The following is a 16,693-nucleotide window of genomic DNA, read 5'->3' as shown; positions in this document are numbered from 1 at the left end:
TTGTAATTTACTTTTAATTGTGAAAATTAACATATTGTAATTTTTTTCATATCGGTTTTGGGTTTCGGGTTCGGGTTCGGTTATAACCAACGATGAAAAAGAGAATTTTTATCCTTAACGGGTTCCCCAACGGGGATCGGGGAAACCGCTGGGACCCGATGGGGATCCCCGATAAGATCCCCGACAAGGATCGGGACGGTTACGGGGACGGTTTTAGCTATCGGTTTCGGGGACGGGGATACCAATACCCGGCCCGAACCCGGCCCGTTGCCATTCCTAAACATCTTATAATTCCAAAATTACATAGATAAAAATAATAAAATATTTTTAAAATTTAAAATTTTGAAAATACCGTATTTTGTTTAAGAAAAATAAAATGAAAAAGAAGTGGAACCATTTGACGTGTCATCGAACGAGAAAACCCTAACAACAGAAGGCTACCAACTCTATATAAAGGCAGAAGCACCGCCGACCTCCAAACCCTAGCACAACCATTCGACTTTATACACTCGCTTCCAATTTTCTTTTCTTTAAACCCTAATCTATTCTGCTGATCGTTGAATTGCTTCGTTTTTACAGTTGTGAGCACTCTTCTCCACATTGAAATTCGATACAGTTCGTTTTGCCCTCAATTTCATCACTGCATGTTTTATCTTTGATTTTTGTGTTTTGTTTAAATGTTGCTTTGTTTCTTAATGTTGATTGTAGTCTGAGGAAACATGTCGGATGATGAAAGAGGGGAAGAGAAGGAGCTAGATATTACCTCTTCAGAAGTTGTAACCAAATACAAGTTGGCAGCTGAGATTGTTAACAGTTAATACTCTTCGTCCTTTTTGTTATTTGTGGAATAACGTATTGAGAATAGTCTGTTGATTATGTGTAATTATACGTAAACGTGTATGTGGTTCTGTCTTTTTGAATCCGTAGCTTATCAATTTTTAAGGGTTGGGGGAGGATCTGAAAATGTAGGGATTAGATTCTATTTTTGCTTATTTTGTTTGTTCGATTAAGAGCAGTACCGGGATAATCATTTAATCTAGTCTGATAAAAGATCTAGTTTGGAATAGATAGTCCTGTTTGTCCTGTCTGGCTAAGAAACATGTGTTTTGAGTGTTGGAATAATTGCATTGTGACGGAAAGAATTAGTTTTTTTAATTGATATTGATGAAACTCTGAGATTATTGTCCAAATAAAAGATGGCCACTTTTGTTTATTTACAGTATGAGTTGAAGGGGTTTGAAAGCAAATGATATGTACTATTGTCAACTAAGTGTACTAACCATTCCTTTTTGATAACTTGTACGTGCTCCATTTTGGATATTTGAGGTACAAAAAGTCTTTTTTTTCTATTTGTTTAAAGCTATGCTTTAAAAAAGATTCTCTTTACTACCTAAGCCAATAATTCTTCTGGTTTTTTCTGTTGTCTTTTTTGTTCAAGAGTAGACTTTTTTGTATATTTATATTCTATGGCAGATACATGTTTGAGATCTGTAGTTGATTTGTCTAGGCTTTTTATTTTGTTTAAGCAAGGTTACTCCTGAAAGTTAGATTCACAAGGTGACATTTCTATTCTGCATAACAACAAAAAGCTGTACTTATGGTAGCCATTTATATGTTCAACTATACAGAGGCCTTGCAGTTGGTATTGTCAGAATGCAAACCCAAAGCCAAGATTGTTGATATTTGTGAGAAGGGAGATTCATACATCAGAGAGTAAGCTTTTTCCATTTCTAAATTGTATATGAGCCAGATTTTAGTAATTGTTAGCGTCATCTCTGTTCTATCTTCAAATACAGGCAAACTGGGAGTATGTACAAAAATGTTAAGAAGAAGATTGAAAGGGGTGTTGCATTTCCGACATGTTTGTCTGTGAACAACACAGTATGCCATTACTCTCCACTTGCTAGTGATGAGGCAGTATTGGAAGAAGGTGACATTTTGAAAATGTGAGTGTTATCATGATTAACATATGTTTGATGGTGCGACATGCCAGATTTTCATGCTTAAAAATGATGATTTGTTGAGTAAATGATTGGTATTGGTGGTTTCAGTGATATGGGGTGTCATATAGATGGTTTCATAGCTGTGGTGGGGCACACTCACGTTCTTCAGCAAGGACCTGTTACAGGTAGAGCAGCTGATGCCATTGCAGCTGCAAATACTGCCGCTGAGGTTGCCTTAAGACTTGTGAAGCCTGGAAAGAAGGTGATATAATCGAGATTTTTCTCTTGTCTATATTTTTGAAGTATTAACTGCTAAATTTGTCTTTGCTTGCTTGCTAAATTATCTAGTATTTTTTACTAAGAATAAATTAATTTAGAAAAGCATAAGCTGGGTGATCATTTGCTTCTTGATTTCCTCATTTTAAAGGATTCCTTATTCGATGATAAAAGTCAATCGAGGGCACCCTCATTTCCAGAGAGAGAATGGCTGCACGTGCCTGGTTGTGAGCTATGTGGAGCGATAAAAATGGGATCTATTTGGCTTTCACCTGCACTGCCTTCACCTTTTCTTGCTGACATTGATATTGTCTTAATTTTGTGTTCTCTTCTTGTATCTATTCTATTGGTTGATTGTGCTCCTTGTTAACCTCTATTTTTCTGATAGGTAATATTAATATCTAAGGTCCCATACCATTTATGCAAACGCTATGGGTATCTGTGTCCTTTGTTATATTTTAACTAGGAATTGCATGAATGAACATTATAATTTTTAGAAAAGGCAACTTTGCCGAGGTGATCACTTACCACTTGATTTCCTCTTTTTCCCTGTTGCCTAAATTGGTCTGGCTTAATTTTGGGTTTTCTTCATGTGCATCTAATCTATTGGTTGACCATGAGCCCTGTGAGCATACACTTTATTTTGCAAAAATTTGAAGTCTTTATTTCTATGGTATCTATTTAAAAGCTGTTGGCTTTTGCGATCTGTGAGACATTATCTCTTAAATATGATAGTTATAAATGGATAATATGATTATGGTGGTGGGTCTTAGCTGGTCTTTAGTGGACTTTCTTGTGAGCATTTCATTGAATGAGTTTTCACCTTTGGTATAATCTCATTGCATTGTACGTGCTTTCAGATAATTAGTGTTGAATGTATATGACATGTTTAAACTTTTAGGCAAGTCTTTTGTGCTGAGTTATCATGTGCTTCTTGGTTTTCTTCTTTTCCTGGTGCATATGATGACTCTGGCTTAATCTTGGGTTTTCCTCCTATGCGTCTATTCTGTTGGTTGGCTGCTCTTGTTAGCCTATGTTTTGAATGTCTTGAGAGAGTTTTTGGACTTGGCAACTTTGCCGAGGTGATCCCTAACTTTTCTGGATTTCCTCTTTTTCCCTGTTGCCTACATCAATTCTGGCTTGATCATGGGTTTTCTTCTCATTCATCCACTCAATTGGTTGATTGTGGCCCTTGTGAGCCGATACTTTTTGAATGTGTATACTACTTCACACCAATTAGGAACATACATGGTCTGCCCTTTTGGTTCATGGCGCCTCCTGAGCTTAATTTTCTTAAATTGGTTTATGCATTGTTATCTATGTGTCTTCTATTCCTGATGATATCTGACTGGGAATTGCATAAATCAAATGTATATAACAACTCAATTTTTTAGACAAGGCGATTTTGTATAGTTGGTCATCTGCTTCTTGATTTCCTCATATTATAACTCTAGCTTAATATTGGGTTTTCTCGTCTGCATCTATTCTATTGGTGAGTGTTCTTTAGCAAGCCTATATTTTGAATGTATGTTGTGACTTAAGGATCTTTTAGGCGAGGCAACTTTGCCGAGGTGATCACTTGCTTCTTGATTTCCTCTTTTTCCCTGTTGCCTATATCAACTCTGGCTAGATATTGGGTTATCTTCTTGTTCATCCACTTATTTGATTGGACTTGCCCCTTATGAGCCTATATTTCTTTAATGTGTATTCTTCTTGCATTATCTTTGTGTCTTCCTTGCATTTCTGATTGGTATTTGACTGGGAATTGCATAAATGAAATGTACATAACAAAGAACTTAGAGAAGGCAAGTTTGCTTAGGTGGTCACCTGTTTCTTGATTTTCTCTTATTATCACTCCAGATTAATCTTGCATTCTCATCATGTGCATCTATTCTATTGGTTGACTGTGCTCTTGTTAGCTTATTTTTTGGATGTATATTGTGGCTTAAGGGTTCGTTCTTTTAAGTACATAATATTAGTATGCGGAAAATGAAACTCACACACTCGTTTGGTGAGGTTGGAACCATTTGACCCGTAGAAAGGGTTGGGTTACCGGATACCGCTGGGCCAAAGGCCCTATGGTGGCTAAAGAGTTCTTTGACGAGGCAACTTTGCCGAGGTGATCACTTGCTTTTTGATTTCCTCTTTTTCCCTGTTGCCTATATTAACTCTGGCTAGATAACGGGTTTTCTTCATGTTCATCCACTCAATTGGTTGGATGTGCCCCTTGTGAGCCTATATTTCATTTTCTACTTGTATTAACACCACTTAATATCCATTCTTTTGGTTGACTATCTCTGTGTGAGCTTATTTTTTATAATGAATTTACTTCGTATACTGTTATTTTTTTAATGAGTTTACTTTGTATACCGTTAACTGTTTGTTCTCTATTTATGGTCATCTTTGGCTATGAATATATAAATGATTCCATAGGATAACTTAAATCTTTTTAACAAGGCAACTTTGCTGAGGTAATCACTTGCTTCTTGATTTCCTCTTTTTCCCTGTTGCCTATATTGACTTTGGCTTATTCTTGGGGTTTCTGCACATGCATCTTTTTTATTGGTTGACTGTGCCCCTTGTGAGTCTATACTTTGTTTAACAAGAGTTAGTTTGATATCATGTATATATATAAATACTATTGATTTTTGCGTGTCGTATTCTTTTATTATGAATGACAGAATGGAGGATAACAAGGCAACCATGCCTAGGGGATCACGTGTGTTCACTTTGTTTAGTTGGTTTTCTTCTGTTGAGTCTATTCTGTTTGGTTCACCTAGCCCTTTGCGTGCCTCTATTTTAAGATAGGCATTCTACTTTCATGACAAGGAGTTTGGTCTCATCCCTCGTGTCACCGTTTTGGATTGGAACTATAGGATTAGTTGTCAAGTACCTGTTGTGTGTTCTTTTTGAAAAAAATCATCATTAATCTTAGATTGCTTCTGTTCTTGCTAAAAGAATTACCCCACCTCCTTCTTTCTTGCCATGTTTGCTTGGTGTATTTTTTGGTCACATTTTAACACTGTTTATTTTGTTGATGATGCTTTTTGGGGGCTTTGAGACATGATTTTTCTAAATGATGATGTTATTTATGGGCTATGGAGTTACTTCCTATGATGCTTATTGTAGTCATAGTTACACTGATAGAAAGTCATGTTTGTTCACTTCTTCTATCCTTGTTTGTTTCTCTTGTGTTGACACTAAGCCAACACTGGGTTTATCTTTTTGTTTGCTGGATTGATTGTTTGTTTCTCTGGAGTCATTCTTTAGTTGTTTTAGTTGCTTCTTTTGATCATATGTTTCCAAGTTGATTAATGCCATCTCATATATAAATCTAGTTTTGAACGATTACTAGTAAATATTGATATCTAGTTGTGTTTTTGTCATGTAGTGTCAGGAACACAACCTATCTCTAAATGATGAATGCTTGTCAAAAGCTATGGGAGAATTTTCCAAGTGTTGCTTTTGTCATAGTTACTCTGATAGAATCTTTCCAAAATTACTATTGATCGGCATTTCACCTACGATCTATTTTGTTTGCATCATTGAACTAGTTATAGATCATCCAACAGCTTTATTTAATCTAAGCTGTGCGTTTGTTTTATATGACACCATTTTTGATCTACGGAACCAAAACGCAAAAGATAGAATGTGTCATATATGAGGTGAACTTATAATGCGCAAAGGCCAATTAACTTGCTGTTACTTGTTTACATTGAATATTTTGTTTGTGTAAAGGCAAAGTTTAATATAAAAGTTAAACCACTTATTGTAATTTTTGGTCCGAAGTTTTTCTGGTATTTTATTGATTCATTTGTGGTCTGTGAGCAATGAATTATTTTGTTGCAGTATAGTAGAATGATGTGCATCTTGTGTTATTTAAAAGCATCATGTTTACTTCTGTACGGTTAAGTTAGTTTTTACTTTTTGAGTCATTTACATCAATTAATTTGGTGTATCATCTTGATGTTCCAGAACCAAGATGTTACAGAAGCCATTCAAAAGGTTGCTGCTGCATACGACTGCAAAATTGTTGAAGGCGTTCTTAGTCATCAACTGAAACAATTTGTGATTGATGGGAATAAAGTGGTATTGAGTGTCTCAAATCCGGAAACCAGAGTGGATGATGCTGAGTTTGAGGAGAATGAAGTTTATGCAATCGATATAGTGACGAGCACAGGAGATGGCAAGGTGATTACTGATTTGAGTTGCAAAAGGACCTTGTTGTAGTTTAGTTGCGTAGACCATGAGCCATAATAATTTCTTGCTTTTCTTTTGGCAGCCTAAATTGTTGGATGAAAAGCAGACAACAATTTATAAAAGAGCAGTTGACAAGAATTATCACTTGAAAATGAAAGCATCTCGGTTTATATTCAGTGAGATTAATCAAAAATATCCAATCATGCCATTCTCAGCTAGGTATGCTTGCACCCATTATTTTAGTTTCATTCTTTTGTATTTACAAATGTGTTTCAAGTCGAAATGGTATGTTTGGTTTGTAGGGCTTTGGAAGAGAAGCGTGCCCGGCTAGGATTGGTGGAATGTGTTAATCATGAGCTTTTGCAGCCATACCCAGTTCTTCATGAAAAGCCTGGTAAGATTTATTGTCAATTGTTACCACCCAGTAAGAGCATTTTTCAACATTTTCTCCAAAATAAAGAAGAAAACTCAAAATTGCATCCAAAATATTTAAAAAAAAGATATGCATTCTTTCTCCTTTACTCTACTAATTAAATAAAAAACAATTGAAATATACTCTCCAAAATTTAATTTTGAAAATTTCTTCTCTATCTTAGTAGAAAATTTCCTTGTCTTTTCTCCATTTTGGTGCAACAAAACTCCCAAAATCTCTATTTTCTTGGTTTTAGAGATGCTATTTATAATATCTATTTTACACTCGGAAGCTACTAAAGAAGTGCTCTAAACATGGACCGGTTTGTTTTTGGTGGCAGGTGATTTTGTTGCACATATCAAGTTCACCGTTCTTCTGATGCCAAATGGATCGGATCGGATAACCTCTCATACACTGCAGGAGTTGCAGCCAACTAAAATCGTTGATGACCCTGAAATTAAAGCATGGTTATCGCTACCCGTAAAGGCCAAAAAGAAAAGTGGTGGAAAGAAGAAAAAAGGTGAAGAATTGCAAATTTGCAACTATATATCTAGAGATTGAATGATAAAATAAACTTTAATGTGGTGATGTTTGTTTTTTCAGGCAGGACAGTTGAAAAGGTTGAAGAGGCAATGGAGGAATCATCAAATGGCCAAGAATGAGAATGTAATTTGATACAAGTTAAATAGGAAAATGAAAAAAAAATATCCAATTTTGGTTTCTTGTATGAAAGAGTTTGTTTGGTAAAGATGTTTGTACACAGGGTTAACTATATAATATTTATTTCATCTTTTTTTTTTTCTACTGTTAGAAGCAGAAAAGGAGTTAACAATGTTCATGTGTTTGTGTTTTGGGAACTAATCTGGGTTTGTTTTCATTAACAATGTTGATGTGTTTTTGAGTTTTGGGAACTAATCTGGGTTTGTTTTCTTCAACAATGTTGATGTGTTTTTTGAGTTTTGGGAACTAATCTGGGTTTGTTTTCATAATAAAAATCAATCTCACGGATAGTTTTGATTAATTGATTCTCTCTGAAATGGGTTCAGTTTGAACCTTTTCTTATAACGATTTTAGTTTTTTTAGAACCCCAAATTACTTCTGTGAACTGTTGTTCCTTAGTCTGCAGTTTATTGGTTAAATTCTCACCTTCATCCCTTTAGGGGGCATTTATATGTCTCAAAAGAAATTGGAATTTGGAAGGAATTTGAATGGAGTTGGAATCTGGAAGGAATTTGAGTGGAATGTTATCAATTTGATTAAGTGTTTGGTTGTCAGGAATGATATTTAATTTATGTAATGAATTGGAATCTGTTTGTTTGGTTTGTAACATAATTAGAATGCAATGATGAAAAAAAGACAAAAATACCCTTTCTTCGATATTTTTTTTAAAAAAATTAATTTTTTTAGTTACAAATAACAATAAAATTAATATTTAATGAGGAAAAAAATGTTTACCATTTATTGAATCATATATAAATATAAAACGTGAAAAAATTCCAACCAACCATAAACCAAACCGTTCATACAAGTTGACACATCAATTATGCATATATAAATATTGTTACACATAGCATCCAAGTAATAGATAACACAAAAATATTGTCCAAACAATATAGACCGATCATTGGTCTAACGTAACAAAAAAATATTGTTTTTATCACCAATTGATCATTGGTCTAACGTAACCAAAAGATATTGTTTGATCATTGGTCCAACATGAAACAGACCTAGTTTTCACGTCTTTCTTCCTTCCAACTCCAAAAAGTGATCACAGATTCAGAGTCTTTTGTTATCTTTCGCAATGCACAAAACATTTCAGTTTCCGAGAATGTCCCAAACTTCTCAATCTCATCGGCGATCATGGAAGTTTTTTTTTTTGAGCATTTCAACTTCAACTTCCATCAACGATACCGATGCTTTCATAAGTTTGTCACCAAGCATAAATGTTGCATTGTTGATTACTTCATGCAGAGAATCATTCATGTGTTTCATTTTCTTGCTACCACTTGTACACTCTTGACTTTGCACATGTGTGTGTGCATGAGAGGCATCATCTTGATCATCATAAAAGGTTGTCATGGAATTGATTGATATGGTCTTCCATGCTTGCATCCTCCATCTCCATTACATCTCTTGCTCTACTCCCATTAGCTTTATCCTTGCCAAAGACAATGCACAAATCCTCAAAATGAGGAAATGTTTTGTTTTCCATTTCCCGGCCTCTTTGTGAGCCTATATTATATCGTAAGTTGTAACATTTTATTAAAAACAACCTATATCATAATTACACCAAACACAATGAAGAAGTAGCAGTTCACAACAAATGGAAATAGAAGCATTAGCAATTCACAGAAAATGGAAACAAAAGCAATAGTAGTTCACAGAAAATGGAAACAGAAGAAGTAGCAGTTCATAGATGGTTTGTTTAGCACAGATCAATTCAAAAGCAAACAGAAGCAGTTCATAAATGGAAGCAGGTGCACAAATAGGACACATATGGTGCAGAAAATCGATCGAGCAATAATGGAAACAGTAACAAGGGGAAAAAAGAGATAAGCAATGTTCGAATCAGTAGCAAGGGGGAAAGAAGAGAGAAGTAGAAACAGACCTGTGAACGATCAAGAAGAAGACGTGGAAGCAGTGTTCGATCAAGATGAAAATGTGGAAGCAGTTTGATCAAGGAAGCAGTTTGATCTAGGAAGCAGTATTCAATCGGAAGCCGTGGGAGGAAGAATGATGAGCGGCTAGGGTTAATACATTGTAAAGAAGGTATTTTTGCCATTTACATAAATTCAGATGGAATGGATTTTAATTCCATCACTTCCCCTAAGGAATGGTTAAATCCTTCAAATGATGGATTTCAATTCCATCAATTCCATTCCAAGGGTGTTAAACACATTGGATTCAAATATTTCATGTTTATCGAGTTTAACAAATGCGATACAGAAACGTAAACTAACAAAAATATAACTACAACCTAAACTACTGATGGAAAACATAAACAGACTAATGAAAATACTAACAGTAACCTGTAGAACATATGAAGATATGAAGAAGATATGAAGATTAAGAATAKATCTTCAACCGTAAGATCTTCAATCGTAAGAAAGAGAGAGAGAGAGAGAGAGAGAGAGAGAGAGAGAGAGAGAATATTTGAGAGAAACCCTAATTGATTTGAGCTAAAATGTGTATGATGGTCTTCTAAGCCCGRCTCCTCATCTCTTTATATATCTTTAAATTTGTCCAGATTTGCCCCCTCAATTCTCTAAATATTTGCTCCGCTAACCTCCATATATGGCAGAAAGTGAAGCGCAGCCCTTGTACTTGATGTCACCTCTCAGCCTTTTAATATTTGCATTATCTACTCAACTTTGTTAACATATTGACAAACCAGGAACATTCAAAGTAAAGTCAGACAAGTCAAGATTGGATAATACATACATTTTAACGCCCGCCCTCAATCTTGACTTTTACAAAGATCAATCATTTTTAATTTTGTGCACATATAGTTGTAATGATTGATACTAAGAGCCTTTGTTAAAACATCTGCATTTTGCTCTGAAGAAGGAATTTTTATAATTCTAATAACTCCTCTACTAATTTTCTCTCTGATATAATGAATATCAATCTCAATGTGTTTTGTTCTTTCATGAAATACAAGATTATTAGCAATTTGTATGGCAGATTTATTGTCACAATATAAATTTACAGGTAACATATTACTTATATCTAAATCAGATAAAATTTTGAGGATCCAGACTATTTCACACGATACAGCTGTCATTGCTCTGTATTTAGACTCAGATGAAGAGCGTGAGACAGTGTTCTGTTTCTTGCTTTTCCAGGATATTAAAGAGTTTCCAAGGAATAAACAATAACCAGTTACAGATCGTCTAGATAATGGACACTTACCTCAGTCGGCGTCTACGAAAGCAGTTAGATTAAAAGTATCTGACCTTGTAATGCTTATTCCTTTTCCTGGCGACATTTTGAGATACCTGAGAATCCTTAGCGCAAGATTTAAATGTGATTGTCTAGGTGCATGCATAAACTGACTTAGACAATAAACCGAAAAAACTATATTTGGACGAGTTGCTAATAGATAGATTAGCCTACCTATTAGTCTTTGGTAACCAGTACAGTCAGCTAATAACTTTTCTTTTGAATCATTGGTATTTGAAAACACGAGATTAACATCCATGGGAGTATTAGCAGGTTTACATCCTAAATATCCGAAATCATTTAATAGCTCCAGGCAATATTTTCTTTGGGACATACACACACCATCAATACAGTCTAAAATCTCAATTCCTAAGAAAAACTTTAACTTTCCCAGATCTGTAATCAAGAATTTTCCCTTTAAAAAATATTTGAAGGCATTTATTTCATTTTGGCTATTTCCAGTAATCACTATGTCATCCACATACACAAGTAAAACAAGAAACACAGAATTAACATGCTTTGTAAACAACGAGTAATCACTAACACTTTGAACAAACCCATTTTCAGTCAGACAAGACGACAGCTTGGCATACCACTGACGTGGGGCCTGTTTCAAACCATAAAGAGATTTTACCAACTTGCATACACGTTTATCATTGGACTGTAATACCCTTCAGGAAGGGTCATATAAACATCTTCAACTAAGTCACCATACAGAAAAGCATTGTTAACATCTAACTGATACAACGGCCATTTAAATTGAACATCAAGAGCAATAATACATCTAACCGTAACCATTTTGACTACGGGAGAGAAAGTTTCTTCATAGTCAATGCCCTCTCTTTGGCTATAACCCTTAGCAACTAATCTGGCCTTATATCTTTCAATTTCACCGTTAGATTTATATTTAATCTTATAGACCCATTTGCAACCAATAGCCTTTCTATTATTAGGTAACTCAGTTATATACCAAGTTTCATTTCTATGCAAGGCTTCCATCTCCTCATTCATAGCATTAATCCAATTCTGGTCACTACAAGCCTCACTAAATGTTTTTGGTTCCACAGATTTATTGAGATTGAAAACAAAACAAAAATTTTCAGAAGACAAGCAAGAGTAATTTACTACTCTTTCTATACCATACTTTACTTTTCCTTCAATCACAAAGTCATCATATTTTTTGGGAAAATTACTAGGTCTAGGGAACCTTCTAAGATTTTGAGGTTGAGAAGAAACACCCTCAGATTCATGTTCTAAAGTTTCATCAATATTCCCATCAGATGGGTTAGCATCACAAGGCAAGCTAGCAACCACTCTAGGGCTACCTAATGGCTGCCAACTGGTAACTCGAGTAAGATCACCTTGTTGAGATGAATCTTGAATATTATGATTATTTGAGCTGCCAAGTAACTGACTATTATCAGTTCTAGATAGGCCGCCTAGCTCACTTCGGTTGCTATCCCTAGAGTCAGATTGACCAACAGTTTCAATCTCTAAAGGCCCGACATTCTCATCATTGGGTCCCAAAACATCAAAATCATTAGATGATCCAGACACAGTATCGAAAAAATTTAAAACATTAAGCTCTTCATTTTTGGTCTCATCAGATTGTCACTACTCATCTTAAACGGGAACATATTTTCATAAAACTTTACATCTTTGGAAAATATTATTTTCTTAGTATCAAGACTATATAGTCTATAACCTTTCTTGGAATTGGCATAGCCGAGCATAACACACTTTTCAGATTTGGGTAAAAACTTGTGAATTACATTAGGAATATGAGCAAAGCATAGACACCCAAAGTTACGAAGATGAGTAAGGACAGGCTGAAAGCCATAAACCAAATCATATGGACTCTTACCATTTAATAGGGAAGATAGGGTTCTATTAATCAGATAAGTAGCAGTTAGAACACACTCATTCCACATATTAAGAGGGACTCCAGCATGAAACATTAAAGCCCTAGCAACGTTAAGTAAGTGCCTGTGTTTACGCTCAACAACCCCATTCTGTTGGGGTGTGTATACACAAGAAGTTTGATGAATTATTCCTTTTGTTTCAAAGAAAACATTTAGTTTATGATTTACAAATTCTGTTCCATTGTCACTCCTGCAGATTTTGACATTTTTTTTCTAAATTGAGTGAAAAAAAACTACAGAAATTTTCAACATATTCACCAACCTCATGTTTGTTTTTTAAAAGATAAACCCATACTGCATGAGTGAAATCGTCGACAATAGTCAAAAAATATCTATATCCCTCTCTACTCTGGACATGATAGGGACCCCAGACATCTAAATGAATGAGATCACCTAGACTACTGGTTTTGTGTATGCTAGAAACAAATTTTTCTCTAGTCTGCTTTGCCTTGTGGCAAATCTCACAGGGTCCACTAACATCATTTACAATGTTCAGATTTTTCTTTAAAACAGAGAGGACTTGGTCAGCAGGATGACCAAGACGACTGTGCCAAAGATGAGAAGAAACAAAACAAGTCGTACCATAGTTATTTAAAGAAAGAGAAGCATTACTAACAAAGTTTTGGTCAAAGTAGTACAGTCATCCACTCTGACTACCAGTCCCCACAATTTTCTTCTGTAGACAGTCCTGAATATAACATTTTGTTTCATCAAAACTTATGAAAACTTTATTGTCTCTTGTTAATTTGTGGACAGACAGAAGATTAACATTGAATTCAGGGACGACAAGGACATCAAATAACACCACATTATTAGAAAGTCTTAAGTTCCCAATTCTTTTTATGTTGGCTTTAGTCCCATTAGGATGGGAAACTTTAAGGTTTAAATCCGTAACATCAACCATACTTTCTAGGTTTTGAAAATTCGAGGTCATCTGTTGGTTGGCTCCAGAATCTATTATCCAGCCAGAGTTAGAGTTTTCAAACATACCTGCCATATTGGCGCAGGCATCATCGAAGACGATGGTATTGGAGGGAGTTTGACCAATAAGCTCAATATTTTAGTGACTTGATCATCTGAAAAACTGAAGGGAGACTTTTGAAAAATGGAGGTAGAATCAGATGTAGAGACATTTCCAGAAATAGACTTAAGATTTGAATTTTGAAATTTTGAATTCTGAAATTGATTTGAATTAGAGGAAAATCTCGATATGTTTGAAAAATCTTTAGGAAAACCGATCAGTTTAAAGCATCGCTCAATGGTATGACCAGAAACACCACAATGTTTACAAATCAAATTTGAAGGATTCCTTCCTGGTCTTTTTTTGCTTTCAAAACCTTTACTTAGAAAAGCTGAATTTTGAGATTTAGTCCTGTTTTGGTGTGAGTTAGCTCCTCTATGAGACTCCTCTCTGGAAACCAAGGAAAAAGCAGTTTTAACAGAAGGGAGAGGGTCTCTCGTTAGGATGTTGCACCTAATTGGTTGGTAGCTGTCATCAAGCCCCATAAGAAATTGCATCAACTTAATAAGCTGACTATGTTCAGTAAAGTCATGTGAAGCATTACAGGTACAGGACGGGAGTTTAACCAGGGCGTCAAATTGCTTCCACAAGGAATTTAACTTGTGGTAATATTCAGAGACGGACATGTTATTTTGGCTTAATGAATTGATTTTTTGATTTACGTTAAAAGTAACAGATCCGTCAACCTTGTCGTAAGTTTCTTTCAATTCTTCCCATACATGAGAAGCTTGTTTTGAGAAGACTTGCCCAAGGAACAAGTCCTCAGTCATAGAGTTTAATATCCACAAAAGAACAACAGAATTACAGCGATCCCATTGTTTTTCAAGAATGAGATCGTCAACCGGACGGGGACATGAACCATCGATAAAACCCAATTTGTTCTTAGTTTCAAGGGCTAACACCATGGCACAAGACCAGACTTTATAATTCTCGGTACCACTTAGTTTAAATGATAAAATGGAAACTCCACTAGTATCGCTTGGATGTAAGTATAACGGATCTCCAAAGTCCAATTTGGTGACTCTAGATTCCATTGTACTCGAAGTTCCAGTAGATACTTGAGGGGAAACCATTTGGAAAGCAGAAAACACACAAGGAGACTGAATTGCTTAAAGACAGGATTCCTAAAACACTTCAGAGTGCTAGGTCAAGCCAACAAAACAGTTCCAACAAGAGAGAAGAGCAAAAAAAAAAAAAACACACAAAGAAAGCAAACTTATCACTACACAAACAAGAACACACTTACCACAAAATCCTTTACAAGATTAAAGGATGAATACCAAACAGAACACGCCTTGAAACTCAAGCCTTTTATTGTACAATATCAGATGAACAATTATCAGAKGGTAARGCCAGAACATACCTGAACAAATAGCGCGGATTAAGAACGCATATAAAATCAGATCTGAAAACACACAGATCGTGACCAACAACAGATCAAGGCTAAAACACATATAAGATGAATATTATGGGTTAATAAAAAAGAACAGGATCTGGAGCAGGACACAGATCAGTAATAAAAAAAAAGATCTGGAATTAAGGACACAGATCTCTAATTGCAAGATCTGGAAATAAGGACACAGATCTCTAATGACGAGATCTGGAAGTAAGGACACAGATCTCAAATATACTAAGAAAACCATTCATATTCATCTAAACACAAAAGGTGATATGGACATGGACACAGATCAAGAATGCAGTAACAATAACAAGATCTCGAGAGGGGACCATAACATAAATGGTACATCCCAATCGATCATATCAGAATATAACAGAGATGAAGAAAACAGAAACCAACAAGGTTTCAAGAAAAGAACAAATAGATCTCGAAAAGGTACCACAAATTAGTGATACAATCTAATCGATCATTTCATTTTAAAAGCTCAAAAGGGAAAAGACGAAGAATATCATGGAAAAACTTGCTTCGTAAAAAGAACATAAACTTCTTAAAAGACGAAGAAGATTTGACCAGTCACGTATTCTTCATATTCATACAGAGATTAAGAAAAAAGTTATAGATGCGTACCTTTCGCTCTGATACCATGTTAAACACATTGGATTCAAATATTTCATGTTTATCAAGTTTAACAGATGCGATACAGAAACATAAACTAACGAAAATATAACTACAACCTAAACTACTGATGGAAAACATAAATAGACTAATGAAAATACTAACAGTAACCTGTAGAACATATGAAGATATGAAGAAGATATGAAGATTAAGAATAKATCTTCAACCGTAAGATCTTCAATCGTAAGAAAGAGAGAGAGAGAGAGAGAGAGAGAGAGAGAGAGAGAGAATATTTGAGAGAAACCCTAATTGATTTGAGCTAAAATGTGTATGATGGTCTTCTAAGCCCGRCTCCTCATCTCTTTATATATCTTTAAATTTGTCCAGATTTGCCCCCTCAATTCTCTAAATATTTGCTCCGCTAACCTCCATATATGGCATAAAGTGAAGCGCAGCCCTTGTACTTGATGTCACCTCTCAGCCTTTTAATATTTGCATTATCTACTCAACTCTGTTAACATATTGACAAACCAGGAACATTCAAAGTAAAGTCAGACAAGTCAAGATTGGATAATACATACATTTTAACAAAGGGTGACCAAACGTTGGAATAGAATTTGGTACCGAATTGACCATTCCAATTCCATCAAATTCCGTCAGATTTCGACTAACCAAACACCCCCTTAGATTCATGGATTTGGTCATGTCATGTCATTTTCACTCCAAAAGTTGTGCTATAATAGAGATTTTGATGGTTTAATAGAAGTTTTTTTTTTCTTAATAGCTATGTTATATTGTGTATGGTAAAATAGAAAAAGAAAAAATAATATGATTTTTTTAAAAATTTAGAGAAATCTGAGGAATATATTATTTTATATGTTTTCCACCAATATAATAAAGAAATCTTTAAAAGTTGCTCACTTGCATCACTGGTGTTTTATGGAATTTTGTAAAATTTGTGTA

At 35.0% G+C, this 16,693-nt stretch overlaps 1 protein-coding gene across 2 annotated transcripts; it reads left to right on the top strand.

Moving 5' to 3' along the window:
• The first annotated feature begins 482 nt into the window (after positions 1-482).
• LOC112506446 (ERBB-3 BINDING PROTEIN 1-like) lies at positions 483-7,663 on the top strand. 2 transcript variants are annotated; one of them, XM_025110492.1, is made up of 10 exons: positions 483-581; positions 709-813; positions 1,629-1,713; positions 1,797-1,946; positions 2,052-2,205; positions 6,195-6,410; positions 6,502-6,638; positions 6,722-6,813; positions 7,172-7,351; positions 7,435-7,663. In XM_025110492.1, the coding sequence occupies exons 2-10, from the start codon at positions 720-722 to the stop codon at positions 7,491-7,493; spliced, it is 1,167 nt and encodes a 388-aa protein (XP_024966260.1). In that variant the 5' UTR covers positions 483-581; positions 709-719; the 3' UTR covers positions 7,494-7,663. The 2 variants fall into 2 exon arrangements, with proteins under 2 accessions (XP_024966260.1, XP_024966261.1); XM_025110493.1 differs by having other exon boundaries at positions 524-615; positions 7,435-7,528.
• Positions 7,664-16,693: the final 9,030 nt, after the last annotated feature.

Source organism: Cynara cardunculus, assembly GCF_001531365.2.
Source record: "Cynara cardunculus var. scolymus isolate 2C chromosome LG 2, CcrdV1, whole genome shotgun sequence".
Lineage (NCBI taxonomy): Eukaryota > Viridiplantae > Streptophyta > Magnoliopsida > Asterales > Asteraceae > Cynara > Cynara cardunculus.
Note: the sequence above shows the minus strand (reverse complement) of the source record. Positions and strands in the feature narration are given on the sequence as shown.

Bases quoted from the DNA above. Each gene is read 5' to 3' on its own strand.
- LOC112506446 (XM_025110492.1), top strand. From the start codon at position 720: ATGTCGGATGATGAAAGAGGGGAAGAGAAGGAGCTAGATATTACCTCT. The intron at 2,206-6,194 runs GTGATATAATCG...TTGATGTTCCAG, and splicing joins TTGTGAAGCCTGGAAAGAAG to AACCAAGATGTTACAGAAGC. The intron at 6,411-6,501 runs GTGATTACTGAT...TTCTTTTGGCAG, and splicing joins CGAGCACAGGAGATGGCAAG to CCTAAATTGTTGGATGAAAA.